Source organism: Budorcas taxicolor, chromosome 18, assembly GCF_023091745.1.
Source record: "Budorcas taxicolor isolate Tak-1 chromosome 18, Takin1.1, whole genome shotgun sequence".
In the NCBI taxonomy this organism is placed as follows: Eukaryota; Metazoa; Chordata; class Mammalia; order Artiodactyla; family Bovidae; genus Budorcas; species Budorcas taxicolor.
This window is the reverse complement of record NC_068927.1, coordinates 47929817-47949802: the sequence shown is the minus strand read 5'-3', so window position 1 is coordinate 47949802 and position 19986 is coordinate 47929817. Positions and strand designations below refer to the sequence as shown.

The 19986-nt window shown below is 46.9% G+C and overlaps 2 protein-coding genes across 2 annotated transcripts in view; one reads left to right on the top strand and one right to left on the bottom strand.

The window, feature by feature from the left end:
* WDR62 (WD repeat domain 62) overlaps window positions 1-4474 on the bottom strand; it is a 49781-nt gene extending 45307 nt beyond the window's left edge. The window contains exon 1 of the mRNA XM_052655906.1: window positions 4298-4474. Within this exon, the coding sequence (XP_052511866.1) occupies window positions 4298-4474 (177 nt within the window). The remainder of the gene's footprint in view (window positions 1-4297) is intronic.
* Window positions 4475-5108: 634 nt separating this feature from the next.
* On the top strand, window positions 5109-18596 carry THAP8 (THAP domain containing 8). Its single transcript, XM_052656590.1, has 5 exons — window positions 5109-5235; window positions 16279-16471; window positions 16583-16939; window positions 17120-17191; window positions 18270-18596. Exons 1-5 carry the CDS (start codon window positions 5153-5155, stop codon window positions 18408-18410), a joined length of 846 nt encoding a protein of 281 aa, XP_052512550.1. The 5' UTR covers window positions 5109-5152; the 3' UTR covers window positions 18411-18596.
* Window positions 18597-19986: the final 1390 nt, after the last annotated feature.

The window sequence follows — 19986 nt, the reverse complement described above, 5'->3', positions numbered from 1 at the left end:
GATTCCAGGAAGGCAAGGATTCTTCAATATATGCAAATCAATGTGATACACTATATTAACAAATTGAAAGACAAAAACCATATGATAATCTCAATAGATGCAGAAAAAGCCTCTGACAAAATTCAGCACCCATTTATGATTAGAACTCTTCAAAAAATGGGCAAAGAAGGAACCTACCTCAACACAGTAAAGGCCATATATGATAAGCCTACAGCAAACATTATTCTCAATGGTGAAAAACTGAAAGCATTCGGCCTGAGATCAGGAACAAGACAAGGGTGTCCACTTTCACCACTATTATTCAACATATTTCTGGAAGTCCAAGCTACAGCAATCAGAGAAGAAAAAGAAATAAAAGGAATCCAGAACAGAAAAGAAGAAGTAAAATTCTCACTGTTTGCAGATGATACGATACTGTACATAGCAAACCCTAAAGATACTATCAGAAAATTACTAGAGCTAATCAGTGAATTTAGCAAAGCTGCAGGATACAAAATCAATACACAGAAATCACTTGCATTTCTATATACTAACAATGAAAAATCAGAAAGAGAAATTAAGGAATCAATCCCATTCATCACTGCAACAAAAAGAATTAAATATCTAGGAATAAACTTACCTAAGGAGACAAATAGGAAAAGGAGTACGTCAAGGCTGTATATTGTCACCCTGCTTCTTTAACTTATATGCAGAGTACATCATGAGAAACGCTGGGCTGGAAGAAACACAAGCTGGAATCAAGATTGCCTGGAGAAATATCAATAACCTCAGATATGCAGATGACACCACCCTTATGGCAGAAAGTGAAAAGGAACTAAAAAGCTTCTTGATGAAAGTGAAAGGGGAGAGTGAAAAAGTCAGCTAAAAGCTCAACATTCAGAAGACAAAGATCATGGCATCCGGTCCCATCACTTCATGGGAAATAGATGGGGAAACAGTGTCAGACTTTATTTTTGGGGGCTCCAAAATCACTGCAGATGGTGACTGCAGCCATGAAATTAAAAGACGCTTACTCCTTGGAAGGAAAGTTATGACCAACCTAGACAGCATATTCAAAAGCAGAGATATTACTTTGCCGACTAAGGTCCGTCTAGTCAAGGCTATGGTTTTTCCAGTGGTCATGTATGGATGTGAGTCGGACTGTGAAGAAAGCTGAGCACCGAAGAATTGATGCGTTTGAACTGTGGTGTTGGAGAAGACTCTTGAGAGTCCCTTGGACTGCAAGGAGATCCAACCAGTCCATTCTAAAGGAGATAGGCCCTGGGTGTTCTTTGGAAGGAATGATACTAAAGCTGAAACTCCAGTACTTTGGCCACCTCATGTGAAGAGTTGACTCACTGGAAAAGACCCTGATGCTGGGAGGGATTGGGGGCAGGAGGAGAAAGGGACGACAGAGGATGAGATGGCTGGATGGCATCACTGACTCGATGGACGTGAGTCTGAGTGAACTCTGCGAGTTGGTGATGGACAGAGAGGCCTGGCGTGCTGCGATTCATGGGGTCGCAGAGAGTCGGACACGACTGAGTGACTGAACTGAACTGAACTGAAGGAGACAAAAGAACTGTACACAGAAAATTATAAGACACTAGTGAAAGAAATCAAAGATGACATAAACAGATGGAGAGATATTCCATGTTCCTGGGTAGGAAGCATCAATATTGTGAAAATGACTATACTACCAAGTGCAATCTACAGATTCAGTGTGATCCCTATCAAATTACCAATGGCATTTTTCACAGAACTAGAACAAAAAATTTTCACAATTTATATGGAAACACAAAAGACTCTGAATAGCTAAAGCAGTCTTGAGAAAGAAGAATGGAGCTGGAAGAATCAACCTTCCTGACTTCAGATTATACTACAAAGCTACAGTCATCAAGACAGTATGGTACTGGCACAAAAACAGAAATATAGACTAATGGAGCAAGATAGAAAGCCCAAACATAAACCCATGCACCTATGGGTACCTTATGTTTGACAAAGGAGGCAAGAATATACAATGGGGCAAAGACAGCCTCTTCAATAAATGGTGCTGGGAAAACTGGACAGTTACATGTAAAAGAATGAAATTAGAACACATACCAACACTTGTGTATGGTATGTGTAACACCATACACAAAGATAAACTCAAAACGGATTAAAGACCTAAATGTAAGACCAGAAACTATAAAGCTCTTAGAGGAAAACATAGGCAGAACACTCGATGACATAAATCAAAGCAAGATCCTCTATGACCCACCTCCTAGAGTAACGGAAATAAAAACAAAAGTAAACAAGTGGGACCTAATTAAACCTAAAAGCTTTTGCACAGCAAAGGAAACTATAAGCAAGGTGAAAAGACAACCCTCACAATGGGAGAAAATAAAAGCAAATGAAACAACTGACAAAGGATTAATTTCCAAAATATACAAGCCGCTGATACAACTCAATGCCAGAAAAACAACCCAATCAAAAAGTGGAAAAAAGACCTAAACAGACATTTTTCCAAAGAAGACATGCAGATGTCTAACACACACATGTAAAGATGCTCAATATCGCTCATTATTAGAGAAATGCAAATCAAAACTACAATGAGATATTATATTACCTCACATGGGTCAGAATGGCCATCAACAAAACGTCTATGAACAATAAATGCTGGAGACGGTGTGGAGAAAAGGGAATGCTCTTCTTGCATTGTTGGTGGGAAGATGGTATGAAAATTCCTTAAAATACTAGGAATAAAACCACCATATGACCCAGCAATCCCACTCCTAGGCATATACCCTGAGGAAACCAAAACTGAAAAAGACACATGTATCCCATTGTTCACTGCAGCACTATTTACAATAGCTAGAACATGCAAGCAACCTAGATGTCCATCAACAGATGAATGGATAAAGTAGTAGCAGTACATATACACAATAGAATACTACTCAGCCATAAAAAGGAACACATTTGAGTCAGTTCTGATGAGGTGGATGAACCTAGAACCTATTATACAGAGTGAAGTGAGTCAGAAAGAGAATGATAAATATCATATTCTAAAGCATCACTTCATGGGAAATAGATGGGGAAACAGTGGAAACAGTGTTTCCAGACTTTATTTTTTGGGGCTCCAAAATCACTGCAGATGGTGACTGCAGCCATGAAATTAAAAGACGCTTACTCCTTGGAAGGAAAGTTATGACCAACCTAGACAGCATATTCAAAAGCAGAGACATTACTTTGCCAACAAAGGCCCGTCTAGTCAAGGCTACGGTTTTTCCATTGGTCATGTATGGATGTGAGAGTCGGACTGTGAAGAAAGCTGAGCGCCGAAGAATTGATGCTTTTGAACTGTGGTGTTGGAGAAGACTCTTGAGAGTCCCTTGGACTGCAAGGAGATCCAACCAGTCCATTCTAAAGGAGATAGGCCCTGGGTGTTCTTTGGAAGGAATGATGCTGAAGCTGAAACTCCAGTACTTTGGCCACCTCATGTGAAGAGTTGACTCACTGGAAAAGACTCTGATGCTGGGAGGGAGTGGGGGCAGGAGGAGAAAGGGACGACAGAGGATGAGATGGCTGGATGGCATCACTGACTCGATGGACGTGAGTCTGAGTGAACTCTGGGAGTTGGTGATGGACAGAGAGGCCTGGCGTGCTGCGATTCATGGGGATCGCAAAGAGTCAGACACGACTGACCGACAGAACTGAACTGAAAGCATACATATGTAATCTAGAAAAATGGTACTGAAGAATTTATTTACAGGGCAGCAGTGGAGAAACAGACATACAGAATAGACTTACGGACATGGGGAGAGGGGAGGAGAGAGTGAGATGTATGGAAAGAGTAACATGGAAACTTATATTACCATATATAAAATAGATAACCAATGGGAATTTGCTGTATGGCTCAGGAAACTCAAACAGGGGCTCTGTATCAACTTAGTTGGCTGGGATGGGGCAGGAGATGGGAGGTAGGTTCAAAAGGGAGGGGATATATGTATACCTATGGCTGATTCATGTTGAGGTTTGACAGAAAACAAAATTCTGTAAACCAATGATCATTCAATAAGAAAAAAAAAATTTTTAAGACTGAGGGCGGGGCCAGGGGTTGAGAGGTGGGACTAGGGGTGATGGGCAGTACCCGAGAGAGGAGGAGATGAGGAAGTGGGAGGAGCCTCATCTAGGGGCGGGGCTTAGGGACAAGGCAGGCCAGAGAGCAGCCAGAGGGGTACCAGCCGGGGGCTGATAGGCGGGGCCAAAGATTTAAGGGTGGGACCAAGGACGAGCAGGGAACCTGGAACTGAGATGGACAAGGCAAGCAACTCCTCACCCGATTCTGCACCGTGTCCTCGGGAGCCGCCGGGAGTCGCGTCCGCCGCCGGAGGCAGAGCGGTGGAGCCGGGGGCGGAGAAGACTGGGCCCTCCGCGCCGGAACTCCCGCCATGACTGATGGCAGCTTCTCAACTGTATCATTCCGCGCGTAGCCTCCGGACCCCATGGCCGCCATCGTCGCGTCGGAGCTCGGCGACCGTTACACTTCTCAACCGCCGCAGCCGCCACGGTCCACTTGAATAGCAAACGGCCGCGGGAAAGCCGGCGCCGCCGCCCATTGGGCGCGGGGGGCTGCTGGTCTGGCCAATCTCAGGGTTACCCGGCGGCGCTTTTGACCAATGAGGGCTAAGAGGCGGAGCGGGGGTTCCGGCTGGGTGGAGCCACGGCTTCTTAGCTAGATGTTTGATCGAACGTTGTGGAGTTTTTTTTAAATCCCGTCTGTGTTTTTATCATTCACTGAATTTCACTTTTGAACTTTTACGAGGCTAATGCCAAAGCCCCCTACCTCCACCCTAGGCCGACTATCCTCGCAGTAGCAGTCGCCCGGATGTAAGCTAGGGTGGAGCCGAAAAAAGACTGAAGACTTTGCGCAGACTCAGAAAGGTCCCCAACACGTGATGAAGTCCCGCGTCTCAGAGCCGGTTTTGCTTTATCCACTTGCCACGTGATGTGGCAACGCCGTCTGGCGCGTAATCCGCAGGCGCAGCTTTCCTTCCCTCGGCATGTGACGAGGACCCAAGGGCTGTCACGTGAGGCAGGCGGCGAGCGCGCAGGTGGGGCGGGGTTCGGCGGCGCCTGGTGAGGATCAAAGTGCGGCTGCAGACCGGGCAAAACCCAGCTGGGCTGGAAAGCCATGCCCAAGTACTGCCGGGCTCCGAACTGCTCCAACACTGCGGGTCAGCTGGGCGCGGACAACCGCCCTGTGAGCTTCTACAAGTGAGCGCAAGCGAGGGGCGGGGCTTAGAGGGAGGCGGGGCTAAGGGCGGGGCAATGTGGGGCGGGGCCCGAGAATAAATGCAGCGGCGCCGGGCTTCTGGTCCAGGTTGCAGGTTTTGGAAGCAGGGTTAGCTGGCTGAAGGGACCATGTTCCCCGCGTTTCACTTGCAGTAAACACGGTACATGTAAACGTGCAAAGGTATGATACAGCAGGGATACACGATTAACTGCAGGTAGTGAACGGGGCGAACGGAGGAAAGGGAGGGCTGTGTAGAGGAGTGAGGTTGGTCCAGGCTCAGAAAGAGCTTACAGTTGCCCACTCGCCATCCGCACAAACTTAGGCATCTCAAACTCAAAACATCCGAAATCGACCTCCTGACTCTCCCAGAACTTCCCATAAGCTTTCCCATCTAATAGCTTTCCATCCTTTACTGTCTTTCAGGCTAGAAATGCTTAGAACCAACTTTACTTTTTTCTCACACCTGAGAAAGTAAAACTTAGCTTGAATTTTTAAAACAAACCCCAAAAAACCTGCCTTCTAATTTATTTAGGTGGGATAACAGATGGGAAAAACTGGCTGAAGAGTTAATAGGAAAAAAATTTTCTTAGGGACGTGCTGCAGATGTGAAGTAGCAAAACTTCCCTTCTTTAAGCGACTACTGCTTTTTTACTAGGAAGCTTTGTTCTCTAAAATCATAGGCTATCACAAACTTTGCTGTTTGAAATTACAACAGTAGGAATGAAACTTCTTACTTAAGGCCTGGAGAAGTTAGGTCGCTGTAACACAGAGAAGCAGCCTTGATTTACAGTCCAGGTTCAAAGCTTCAGGTAAGGGGTTTCTGGACACAGTAGTTCACATCTATCCAAACTTTGTTGCTTCCAAGGAGACAGACCCTGGGCCCACTTTGCAATCCAGGTCTGATATTGATCCATTTACTCACAGTTCTGCTCTGCTTTGATCTTAGCCAAACACTGTTTCACTTACATTTCATCTAAACTTTACCCATCCCCCAAACCCCAATAATGATGCTTCCCAGGTGGCGCTAGTGGTAAAGAACCCAACTGTCAATGCAGGATATGTAAGAGACCTGAGTCAGGAAGATCCCCTGGAGGAGGGCACAGCAGTCCACTCCTGTATTCTTGCCTGGAGAATCCCATGGACAGAGGAGGCTGGCAGGCTGCAGTCCATAGCGTCACAGAGTTGGACATGACTGAAGCGACTTAGCATGCAAACCCCGATAATAATTATTTTCCTCTGTTTGATGAAATTCCCCACAGTACTTCTGGTGTGCAGTTCACTTATTGCCATGGTAAATAAACCTGACTTTATTAGACTCCAGGTTTGTCCCTGGTGGCCTTAGTCTAAATGGACCAGGACACATTCCTCATCTGGTCCATCAGCAAATCGTGTTGGCATTCCCTTTTAAAAAAAAAAAATTTTTTTTAAATTTATTTTTGGCTGCACTGGGCCTTCCTTCATTGCTGCACACAGGCTTTCTCTACTTGAGGTGAGTGGGGGCTACTCTCTAGTTGTGGTACCCAGGCTTCTCATTGTGGTGGCTTCTTTTGTTAGAGAGCGCGGGTGCCGGGGTGTGGGGGCTTTAGTAGTTGCATGAGTGTGCTCAGTAGTTGTGGTCCACAGGCTTAGGTACCCTGAAGCACGTGGAATCTTCCTGGACCAGGTGTTGAACTCATGTCCTCTGCATTGGCAAGTGGATTCTTAGCCACTAACCACCAGGGAAGTCCAGGCTCTTCCTTTAAAGTCTATCCAGAATTGACCACTTCTGTCCCCCATCTTTGCCCCGACCCTGGCATTGGCTACCTCCTGACTGCACTATTTTAGTAGGCTCTCCATTAGACAAGCTGCTCCCACAGTCTGTTTTCCACGTGCAGTCACAGGGGACTGGTAACCCCCTGAGTCAGATCAGGGCTTAGATGCCTCCCCTGGCTCCCACCTGACTGTATAAAAGACAAGAAGGTGAGGCTGGAGCAGGCAGAAAGCAGGCCCACGAAGCCCTACAGGCACTGGATCCCCACTGTCTGGCCTTGTCTCCTCTCTCCTGCCCCTTATTCACTCCATGCCAGTGTCCCTGCCTGTTTGATGTTCCTCTAGCATGCCAGGCACTTTGTTGCCCCAGGGCCTTTGCACAGAAAGTTCTTCTCTTTATGACCACTACTCTGTAAAATGATAACCCTCTCCCAGTACGTACATATTTTCTTTACTCGCTTCCTGCTTTATTTTTCCCTTTAACCTTAACACTGTCTGGCATAACACATGTTTGATACTAGGTTGGCCAAAAAGTTCATTTGGGTTTTTCCACAAGATTGTATAGAAAAAGCCAAACGAACTTTTTGGGCAACCAAATATATCCGTTCATTGTCTCCTCCATTAAAATGTCAGCCTCTTGAAGGCAGGGGTTTTTGTCTGTCTTATTCCCTGTTGTGTCTCTATCGCCTCGGACAGTGCCTGGCACATAGTGGGTGTTCTGTAAATACTTGTTTAATTAGGTGAATGTGTCTCATATGAGCTTCCCAGGAAACCCAGAACTCCACATCGCAGCTATTCTTTGAGGGACCCTGTTTCAGGGCAGGAGGAGAGTAGAGTGGTCTTTGGAACTGAATCAATACATCCAGACTTGCTTTTTAAAATGTATCACTCTGACGGGCATATGCGTGCTAAGTTGCTTCAGTTGTGTCAGACTCTTGTGACCTTATGGACTGTAGCCTGCCAGGCTCCTCTGTCCGTGGGATTCTCCAGGCAAGAATACTGGAGTGGGTTGTGTGCCCTTCTCCAGGGGATCTTCCAACCCGGGGCCCAATCCACATCTCTTGTGTCTCCTGCATTGGCAGGTGGGCTGTTTACCACTGGTGCCACTTGACACCATTTGTTAATTCAGCAACCTTGAGTGTCTCCTGCAGTAAGCCAGCCCCTGCTGGACACAAGGGACACTGACACATCTTGTTCCTGCCCTGACGGAGCTCATGGAAAGGTGCAGGGTCAGTCACTGACGAATTGAGGACACAAAGTGATCCTCTTTTCTTCAGCACCACTGCCCCCAGTTCAGTTGAGTTCAGTCGCTGAGTCGTGTCCAACTCTGCGACCCCATGAATCGCAGCACGCCAGGCCTCCCTGTCCATCACCAACTCCCGGAGTCCACCCAAACTCAGGTCCATCGAGTCGGTGATGCCATCCAGCCATCTCATCCTCTGTTGTCCCCTTCTCCTCCTGCCCCCAATCCCTCCCAGCATCAGAGTCTTTTCCAATGAGTCACCTCTTCGCATGAGGTGGCCAAAGTATTGGAGTTTCAGCTTCAGCATCAGTCCTTCCAGTGAACACCCAGGACTGATCTCCTTTAGGATGGACTGGTTGGATCTCCTTGCAGTCCAAGGGACTCTCAAGAGTCTTCTCCAACTCCAACACAGTTCAAAAGCGTCAATTCTTTGGTGCTCAGCTTTCTTCATGGTCCAACTCTCACATCCATACATGACCACTGGAAAAACCATAGCCTTGACTAGATGGACCTTTGTTGGCAAAGTAATGTCTCCGCTTTTTAATATGCTATCTAGGTTGGTCATAACTTTCCTTCCAAGGAGTAAGCGTCTTTTAATTTCATGGCTGCAGTCACCATCTGCAGTGATTTTGGAGCCCAGAAAAATAAAGTCTGATACTGTTTCCACTGTTTCCTCATCTATTTGCCATGAAGTAAGTGATGGGACCAGATGCCATGATCTTAGTTTTCTGAATGTTGAGCTTTAAGCCAACTTTTTTACTCTCCTCTTTCATTTTCATCAAGAGGCTCTTTAGTTCTTCACTTTCTGCCATAAGGGTGGTGTCATCTACATATCTCAGGTTATTGATATTTCGCCCAGCAATCTTGATTCCAGCTTGTGCTTCTTCCAGCCCCCAGTCTATACAGTTAATCCATGCTTAAACTCTACCCTCTGATACTCCCCATCCTGCAACAATCACAACAAAACCCCTCTTTGGAAATACAGTTACAAATGCCAGTGACAGAATCTTCACTAAACTATTAGGAAATAAAGAAAGGAAAAAAACCCACCACGTTCCCAGTCTGACTACTTCGTATCACCTCTGCTATCACAGTGTAGTCCAAGCTGTCATTCTCTTTTAAGATTTTTTTTTTTAATGTGGACCATTGTAAAGTCTTTATTGAATTTGTTACAGTATTGCTCCTGTTTTGTTTTTTGACCATGAGGCCTGTGGGATCTTAGCTCAGCTCCCTGACCAAGGATCACACCCAAGCCCCTTGGATTAGAAGGTGAAGTCTCAACCATTGGACCACCAGGGAAGTCCCTGTCATTGTCTCCTAATGAGATGCTGTTATAGTTGCTTGCTGATCTCCCTACTTCCACTCTTGCTTCCCTTACAGCAACAACAGTAATAACTTATTTAGAGAGCACTTACTGTAGGCCAGGTACTGTTCCAAGCTCTTCACACATAATAATGAGAACAATAATGACTGTACACAGCAGCCAGGTGATCATATAAAAATCACTCCAGGGAATTCCCTGGTGGTCCAATGGTTGAGTACTGGTTAGTACTCCACGCTTTGACTGCCGAGGGCCCGGATTCAGCCCCTGCGTGGGGAGTTAAGATCCCAGAAGCCACTTGGTGTAGGGGAAAAAAAAAATCAGTTCACATCTGTGTAGTTGAAATCTCCACCAATGGCTGCCAAGCTGTTCCTCACACAGGCTGACCCATTCCCACCTCAAGGCCCAACCCTGAATCACTGTTGCAGAAGCCATTTAGCTAAGAGTTTGATGAGAAGTAGGCTCCAAAGTAGATTCCAGAGGGCATGGATGCTAGAAGGAACAAGGTGAAACAATGAGCAAAGTACTGGGAAATAACTTGAAATTCCTGCCAGGGTGCCAAAAGACACATTTCATTAGCTGTGTTTTAGACCCTTTTAGCACACAGGAACAAATGACAGTCATCTCATGGGGGTGGGTGTCTATGGGGTGTCTATCAGGTATGAATTGCAGCTGTCTGGCAGTTAACAAAGTCCTGAAATAGTAGTGGCTTAACCAAATTATGGGGTCTGTAGGAATCAATCTGGCCAAGTTATGCTACAGTAACAAACTCATCGAAACTCAATAGCTTATGGCAACAACGGTTTATTTCTCACTCAGACTAATGTCCTTTGCAGGCCATTGATGGCATTTCTCTACTGTATCTTAATTAGGGGCTCAGGCTGGAGGAGCTGCCCCTAGGTGGAATGTTGCTGATCTTGTGGGAGGGGGAAAAAGAGAAAGTGGGGAGAAGTCACCCAGTGGCTCCTGGTAACTTGTGTACTTTGAAGTGGCCCATGTCACTTTTCACTGCTTTCACAAGTCTATAGCCAGCATCAGGTCAGTGGAGTGGAAATGTGTCTCTGTGTGGGGAATGGTAGCAAATGTTTTGAACAATAATTCAGTCTACGCAAGGTTTGTTTTTCTCTCATATAAAGCAAGTACGTAGGTTGGCAGACCAGCACTGATGTGGCAGCTCCATAGTCATCGGGGATGAAGGTCCTGTCTTTCATATCCATCCTCCAGCTGCCACGTGCCCCAGCCATCATGCCCTACCATTTCTGGTAGGGAGAAAAGGGAAAGGAGGAAGAGTAAAAGGGACTCAACTCTAAACCAAGCTGGTCCACTTCACAAAGCCTTCCCAGAAATCCCACCCAGTGATTCTTCATCACTGGGCATTGCAACTGCAAAGGATGCTGGGAAATGTAGTCTTTTTGATAGACCTTTAACCACCCTGATGACATTTTGAATTATGTTAGTAAGGTAAAAAAGAAGTAGCAGTGCTCTAGATAGAATGGCTAACAAGACTAAAATATTTCTACATATAAAAAAAGATTGGCTGTCCACTTAAGGTAGATTTTGAGAGAGGGACATTTCCTATTATAGATGTTGCTATCTAGAGAGAACAAAAGAGAATAAAAATAAGACCAAATTAGGAAGGGGGTTTTAAATGATATTCCTTTCCTCCTTTGCCCCTTGAGCTGCTTCTGATTCCACTTGAGGTTGCTTCCACATTTAAGGTACCATCTCAGATGTCTCACCCAACATGGAAATATTCATTCGCCAGGACTTAATTGCATGGCCCCACGATGGCAAAGAAACCCAGGAAACAGTCATTTCACAGGGCACATTATGGCCTCAAAAAAGTTGGAGTTTGTTAGTAAGGATATGGAATAATCCTTTGGCAGTCTCTGCCCAGGAGCAGGTAGGTTGTGCTATTACAGGGTTATTTCATGTCCAGGCAGAATGAGGCTGGTGAGAGCAGCTGGATCTCAGCTGGGGGCTGAGGGAAGTGCAGCAGCGGAGTTCCTGGCTCTGTGCCCTGGGGTTCTTCTCTTGGGCTGCCATCACTCCCCTCTGAGTCAGCCCTCAGTCCTCTTTGACCAGCTAGCCACCACTGTCTGCCCACCACCAACCTCTGTCCATCCCATCCACCTCCTCCCCACAGGTGGCCTCTTTAACTTCTTATGTGGCTTTCCCAGTGTTGCTTTATACAAATACAGTATATGTTGGTTAGTTTCCTGTGGCTGCTGTTTCAAACTGCTGGTGGCTTAAAACAATAGGAATTATGCTATCACAATCCAGGTTGGTTTTACTGGGCCAAAATCAAGGTGTCAGCAGGGTTGCATTCCCCAGGAGGCTCTAGGAGAAAATCTGTTTCTCAGTCTTCCAGTTTCTGGTATCCACAGGCATTTCTTGGCTTGTGGCCACATCACCCCAGTCTCTGCCTCTGTGGTGACATTGCCTTCTCCTCTTTTGTCTCTGGTAATAATATATTCTTTCACTTCCCTCTTACAAGAATACTTGCGGGACTTCCCTGTCAGTCCAGTGGTTCAGATTCTGTGCTTTCACTACAGGGGACAGGGCTTCGATCCCTAGTCAGGGAACGAAGATCCCACATGCCATGTGGTATGCCAAAAAATTAAAAACAAAAAACAAACTTGTGATTGCATGGAGGACCAACCCGGATGATCTCTGATAATTTCCCCATCTCAGGATCCTTAATCACATCTTTTGTCATGAAATGCAGTATTCACAGCGTCCAGGATTGGGACAAGGATGTCTTTTGCGGGACTATTATTCAGCCTACCACAATTATGAAAGCTGGTGTACTCCATTTGGAACCTTTTTTCACATAATATCTGCCTAAAAACAGCATTTCAGTTCATACAGTGCCTCCAACTTATTTTAGAGCTCATAGTATTCTTTTGTGTGCATGTGTTTGAGTTTATTTATCTTGTCTCCTATGGATGGTACTGTCCCCTACTTTCTAACACTTCTTACTCTTCCTTTTTAAGAAAGAGGGTACAGACCTTATAGCCCTCAGCCTGTTAAGATATCCGGGTGTTTTTATGGTTAACTCCTATTTATGGAATTGAGACTGATTTTCCATTTTCAATTGTGATTTAAAGATACGTTTCTCTTTTAGGTATCTTTGTTTAATACTTAAAGTTGGTCAATTTTTTAAAAACTTGTCATTTTGTATTGAGGTGTCACCAATTAACAATGTTGTGATTGTTTCAGGTGAACAGCTAAGGGACTCAGCCATACCTATCCACGTATCCATCCTCCCCCAAACTCCCCTCCCATTCAGGCTGCCACATAACATTGAGCAGAGTTCCCTGTGCTATGCAGTAGATTCTTGTTGGTTATCCATTTTAAATATAGCTGTGTGTACAGGCAACTATAAGTTCATTCTCTTTCTGTTTTGTGAGTAAGTTCATTTTGTATCATTTCTTTTTAGATTCCACATATAAGGGATGTCATATGATATTTCTCCTCTAACTTATAAAATTGCTCAGTTTTAAGAAAAATATTAAGTAAATAATGTCACCTTGTGGAAGACTTTGTGAACGGGGGATGTGGATAACTATTAGTTATCTAACGCTTCATAACATTTAGCAGCTTAAAATAAACCTTTTGTTTTAAACCTCACAATTTCTGGCAGCTACCACAGGATCAGCTGGCCGAGCTTAATGACACCAACAAAGGTCCGTCTAGTCAAGGCTGTGATTTTTCCAGTGGTCATATGTGGATGTGAGAGTTGGACTGTGAAGAAAGCTGAGCGCCGAAGAATTGATGCTTTTGAACTGTGGTGCTGGAGAAGACTCTTGAGAGTCCCTCAGACTGCAAGGAGATCCAACCAGTCCATCCTAAAGGAGATCAGTCCTGGGTGTTGATTGGAAGGACTGATGCTGAAGCTGAAACTCCAATACACTGGCCACCTGATGCGAAGAGCTGACTCTTTGGAAAAGACCCTGATGCTGGGAAAGATTAAGCACAGGAGGAGAAGGGGACAACAGAGGATGAGATGGCTGGATGGCATCACTGACTCAATGGGCAATATTGGAGTAGGTAGCCTATCCCTTCTCCAGCAGATCTTCCCAACCCAGGAATCCAGCTGGGGTCTCCTGCATTGCAGGTGGATTCTTTACCAAATGAGCTATCAGGGAAGCCCGAATAATCATTAGGGATTTGACTTAGGTCATACTGGAATGGCCTAGTGGTTTTCCCTACTTTCTTCATTTAAGTCTTAATTTTGCAATCGGGCTCATGATCGAGCCACAGTCAGCTCCCAGTCTTGTTTTTGCTGACTGTATAGAGCTTTTCCATCTTCAGCTCCAAAGAATATAATCAGTCTGATGTCAGTATTGACTATCTGGTGATATCCACATCTAGAGTCATCTCTTGTGTTGTTAGAAGAGGGTGTTTGCTATGACCAGCGTGTTCTCTTGGCAAAACTCTGTTAGCCTTTGCCCTGCTTCATTCTGTACTCCAAAAGTCAAACTTGCCTGTTACTCCAGGTATCTCTTGACTTCCTACTTTTGCATTCCATTCCCCTATGATGAAAAGGACATCTTTTTTGATGTTGGTTTTAGAAAGTATTGTGGAATCATACAGTATTAGGACTTTTTTTTGTGACTGGTTTATTTCACTTACCATAATGTACTCAAGGTTCATCCATGTTATATAGCATGTGTCAGAATTTCTTTCCTTTTTTTTTTGGCTGCACTGCCCAACATGTTCCCTGACTAGAGATAGAACCCATGCCCCGTGTAGTGGAAGCATAGAGTCTTAACCACTGGACTACCAGGAAAGTCCCAGAATTTCTTTCTTTTTTAAGGCTGAGTAATATTTCATTGTGTATGTGTGTGTATTGTATATATATATATATATATATATATATATATATATAGTGTATGTATATGTGTGTGTGTGTGTATATATATATATATTCCACCTTTTGTTAATACATTCATTTGTTGATGGACCCTTGGGTTTCTTCTACCTCCTGGCTATTGTAAATAATGCTGTTATGAACATGAGTGTGCAAATATCTCTTTGAGACCCTGCTTTGAAGTTTATTTTGGGGGGCATCTATATCCAGAAGTGGGATTTGGATCATATTGTAATACTGTTTGCAGTTTTTTGAGGAACTACCATACTGCTTTTCATAGAGGCTTCTCCATTTTACATTCCCACCAACACCACACAGGGTTCCAGATTCTGCATATCCTTGTCAATACATGTTATTTTCCTTTTTTTTTTTTAATATAGTGGTTATTCTAATGGTTATGAGGCAATATCTTGTGGTTTCAATTGGCATTTTCCTAATGATAAATGATGTTGAACATCTTTTCATATGCTGGTTGCCATTTGTATCTTCTTTAGAGTCTATTCAAGCCCTTTGCCCATTTTTTAATCAGTTCATTTTTTGTTGTTGTTTAAAAACTTTTTGTCATGTTTTCAAGCAAACACAGAAAATAGTGTTGTTTAAATGAATCCTCATGTATCTGTCACTCAGTTACACCAGTAGTCAACATTTCACTAATCTTTTTCTTCCACTTTCCTCCCACGTACATCTTTAATGCAGTTATTTTAAAGTAAATTCCAGTCTTTTATTCATAAATATTTCAGAATATTTTCCCAACAGATGACTATTTTAGAAGCTTAAATCAGTGTAATGATCACACCTAGCAAAATTAACTTCTTACAATTATCTAATAACCAATTCATGTTCAATTTCCCCCAACTGGATTAAAATGTCTTTTTACAGAATGGTTGGTTGCAGAGGAAGCCCAGATCTGCCTTTGTGTTGATGTTTCTTAAATCCCCTTTAATCTATAGCCCCACCCTTGGCCCCATGAATATAGGATCTCCCACGTTCTAGATTAGTCCAAGAAGGCAATGGCAACCCACTCCAGTACTCTTGCCTGGAAAATCCCATGGGCAGAGGAGCCTGGTAGGCTGCAGTCAGTGGGGTCTCCAAGAGTCGGACAGGACTTCACTTTCACTTTCACTTTTCACTTTGGGTTCCTCTGGAGGAACAGATGAGTGGGGAGGGGATAGTGGCCATGGAAGAGAGACCAGGAAGGAGACTAGAGGCTTTGGGGGATAGACAACGGATTGTGGGAGAGGTGGGCTGATGTTGGGTGTTTAAAAGGTGAAAGTGAAAGTCGCTTAGTTGTGTCTCTTAGACTGTTTGTGACCCCATGATCTATATAGTCCATGGAATTCTTCAGGCCAGAATAGTGCAGTGGGTAGCCTTTCCCTTCTCCAGGGGATCTTCCCAACCCAGGGATTGAACCCAGGTCTGCCACATTGCAGGCGGATTCTTTACCAGCTGATCCACAAGATGGAGCCAAAAAATTAGATATGGGTAGAGGCAGAGGTGGGCTTTCCTAGTGATTCAGATGGTAAAGAATCTGGAAACCCAGGTTCCATCTCTGGGTGGGGAAGATCCCTAGAGGAGGGCATGGCTACCTACTCCAGTACTCTTGCCTGGAGAATCCCATGGACAGAGGAGCCTGGTGGGCTACAGTCCATGGGGTTGCAAAGAGTCGGACAGGACTGAGCGACTAACACACACACAACTTGGTTGGGAGGCATGGCCAGACTCTGGCCCAGGGGAGGCAGAGGTTTGGCACTCAAGGCTCTCTGGGTGTGCGCGTGCTGGCGGTTGCCGTGGGGCGGGAGTTGGACCTGACATCACTGACCTCGCTCCCCTGGCAGGTTCCCGCTGAAGGATGGCCCCCGGCTGCAGGCCTGGCTGAGGCACATGGGCCGTGAGCACTGGGTGCCCAGCTGCCACCAGCACTTGTGCAGCGAGCACTTCGCCCCCTCTTGTTTCCAGTGGCGCTGGGGCGTGCGCTACCTGCGACCCGACGCCGTGCCCTCCATCTTCTCCCGAGCGCCGCCTGCTCAGGTGAGCTGGGGAAGCCCTTTAGCTGGAATCGGATACCCAGCCCTCCTCGCCTGGGGAATTTTCCCTTGGAGTCTGGCCCTGATGTCCCCCACCCCGCGCCTTGTCTTCCAGAGGCAGCAGAGTTCCCGAAGCACGGAGAAACCCATCATGGCTCCGCCTCTGCAGGCGACCCCATCCTTGGCCCCTGGGCCCGTACAGCTCTTGGTGCTGGGACCAGCCTCCGGGGCCCCCGAGGCTCCAGCCACCGTGTTCCTGACGCCCCTGTCGCTTCAGCCGGCTCCTGCGGGGCCGCGCCCTGGACCATCGGCCCAGCAACCCCGGGCCGGGCTGGGCGCGGCGCTGGGCGCGCTGCAGCGGCGGGTGCGGAGGCTCCAGCGGCGCCACGAGCGGCACCAGGCGCGGCTGCGGGCCCTGGAACAGCTGGCGCGGCAGCTGCAGGCGCGGGCGCACTGGGGCCGGCTGTGTGCGGTGAGTGCCCAGCCTGGCTCACACAGCCCCAGTGTTTCCGTCTAGAGTCCAGAGTTGAAAAGTCACAACATTTCACCCAGGTTTCCAAGCTGCTGCCGTGAAAAAAATCAGTCTGGCGATGCTAAGCAACTATGGCCGGGAGCTGAGTAGTGGCTGCTCCCTTTATTAGTAATACTTAAGCACCCCTATTCTCTTCTAGGGGGTTCCCAAGTGGCACTAGAGGTAAAGAACCTGCCTGCCAACGCAGGAGAAGTAAGAGACGTGGGTTGGATCCCTGGGTCAGGAAAATCCCCTAGAGGAGGGGACAGCAACACATTCCATTCTTGCCTGGAGAATCCCATGGCCAAAGCAAAGTTTCCCAGAGTTTACTGCTGGGAATTTTCTGGGGTGGGAAGTGAAGAGGACCATGTTTTTAAAAATCAAAAATTGGCCAGGCCTTTTTCCTCCTTAAAACCCCAGGGGCAAACTTGAGGTCCCAGGGCTCTTGTTCCTGCTTGGAAAAGGGAGGTGGGGAGGAGTTTCTGAAAGCCCCTGAGGTGCCTCTGTAGCTGAGGTGTCCTCACCTGACAGCCAGTGGGGTGGACCTGGCCCACAGATACCATTCATTTGGCCTCACTAATGCTTTAACATATTTTCTGGCCTTTCCCGAAGGCTCAGCAGATCTAGCAGGACTGGGTTCATATCCCAGATGGTAGCAGTCAGCTGGAGCTGCAGTGGCCGTCCCTGGAGGCTCTGTTTGAGACTGGCCTGAACCAGCCATGCACCAGACGGACATGCTGGTGGGGGAGGGGAGAGGGACAAGCACAGAACTCAGACTCAGGCCTGAGGCTCTTCATGGAGCCTGCCAGGGCCCCTGGGCTGACGTGTGTCTCTCTCTGCCTCCCCTGCCCGTCTTCCATCCCTGTTTCTCAATCTCTTCTTCTCTCTCCCACATTCATCTTTGTCTTTCTGCCCCCCGCCAATCTCTCTGTCATCCCATTTATCTCCCCATTTCCCCGTGTCTCTTCATCTGCCTCTTTGTCTGTCCCCCATACCCCTGTCCCTGTCTCTCTGTCCCTGCATTTCTCCCACCCCCGTATCTGTCTCTCCATGTCTCTATCCCCCTCATCTCTGTCCGTTTTCCCATACCGCCTCATTCCCTCCTGAATGTCTCTCTTGTTCTCACCTCTCTCTCTGCCCATGTCTCTGTCTGTCTCCTGACACCCCCTCCCCTCTCAACCTCCCTGTTCCTCATGGTTTCTCCCCCTGCCCCCACTTCTTCCTTCCCTCCTCTCCTCCTTACTTCCCTGTGTCCTCCATCTCTACTACTTCTTTCCCTGGGATGGCCCAGCTCCCTCGACCTGAGGAATCCCAAGCCTTCACCATCATCTGTGGAGGGCCTGACATTGCTGTGGTCCTTGCCCATGGTCCTGCACCTCCCACGCTGGATGCCAAGCCTGAGCTCCTGGACACTCAGACTCCCAGTGCATAAGGACCAGGACAGATAATGTCGTGGGAAGGATGACAGAAGACAGAGGAAGAGACACACATCACACATAGGCCTGGCCCGCATGCCTGGGGCATAGCACTGCCTCCCTCAAAGGCCTGGCTCCCACCACCTCCTCCTAGGAACCCCTTGAACTTTAGGGCTGACCTGGGCCCAAGACCTCTGTCAGCAGTGATGACCCTGGGTACCAGGTCCCAAACCCACCTTCAATCTTTGTGGTCAGTAAAATATTCTCAGAGCAGGACAAGCACTGTTTGCTTGGGGAGAGTTGTAACTGGTGCTGAAGAGCCCCTCATACCCTTTCCCAAGACTGGTGCCAAGCTGGGGATACAGCAGTGAACACGGCTGACAAAAGTCCTGTCCTCATGGTGCTCCAATTCTGCTTGAGTAGAAGATGAAATAGTGAACTAATAAACAATATAATTTCAGACTGTGATAAGTGCTATAAAGACTGAATGAAAATATAATGGGCTGCAGCGAGGCGGGTGTTGGGGGGTGGTGTGGGCAGAGGGAGGGAGGGAAGATTCTCTAAGGAGACAGTGTTTGAGCAGAGATCTGGATGATGAAAAGGAGCTGGCCTGGAAGGCATGCAGACTAGATGTTCCAGGGAGAACAGCCCTTGTTCTAACAGCATCATCTAAGGTGTAAGCTGGAGGAGGGCAGTGTTGAATCAGGGAAGGGAGTGAGTTTGTAAGGAGGGTGGGGTTGGGAGGTAACGTTAGATAGAGCCAAAAAGGTCTCATTGAGAAGGAACCAATAAGTGCCTAAACAAGAGGAGAAAGATCAGGTATTTGGGGGAGGAGCATTCCAGGCAGAAAAAACAGCTAGTGCGAAGGTCCAGGGGTGAAGGGGGACAAGGAGGCCAGTGTGGTTACAGTGGAGTGAGTGACAGGGAGAGTGAGAGGAGGTGAGATTGGCGAGATGATGGGACTTGTGGGCTATGGTTGAGACACTGGCTTTTATCTGGGGTGAGGTGCAGCAAGCAGATGCCTTTAGGAAGGTCCTGATGTGATAGGTATTAATAGGTCCCCTGTGGCAGCATATTGGGGTGTTAGGGGGAGCAGGGAGAACAGGGAAGAGGCTGCTGCCACAGTCCAGGTAGGAGAGGATGAAGGATGGACCAGGGACAGGGCCTGGGATGAGGGTGAGGGATGAAATAGCTTGGAAATACCTTGAATGGAGCTACTGGGCCAGCCCATTAGAAGGATGAAGGGTGGAAGGCAAAGTCAACCAGTTCTATTCAGATCAGAGTGGACACGGCAGGCCATAGTCAGGTGTGAAACAGCCAAGCCACTGTGATGAAGCCATCCTGGGCTGGCTCCTGGAGGCCTTTCTGGGGAGGGGTCTGTTGGCAGAGATGTACCCTACACTGCCAAAGTCAGGTAGCATGGTGATTAAGCCGGGCTACTTGGATTCAAGTCTTAGCTCCATTTTACCCACTTGCTCTATGCCGTTGGGCAAGTGGCTTAGCTTCTCTGGCCTGGTAAGTGCGTGCGAGCACTCTGTGACAAGTACCGTGACAATGACCTTAGGAGTCTCTACAAAACCATCCCTCTGAGAC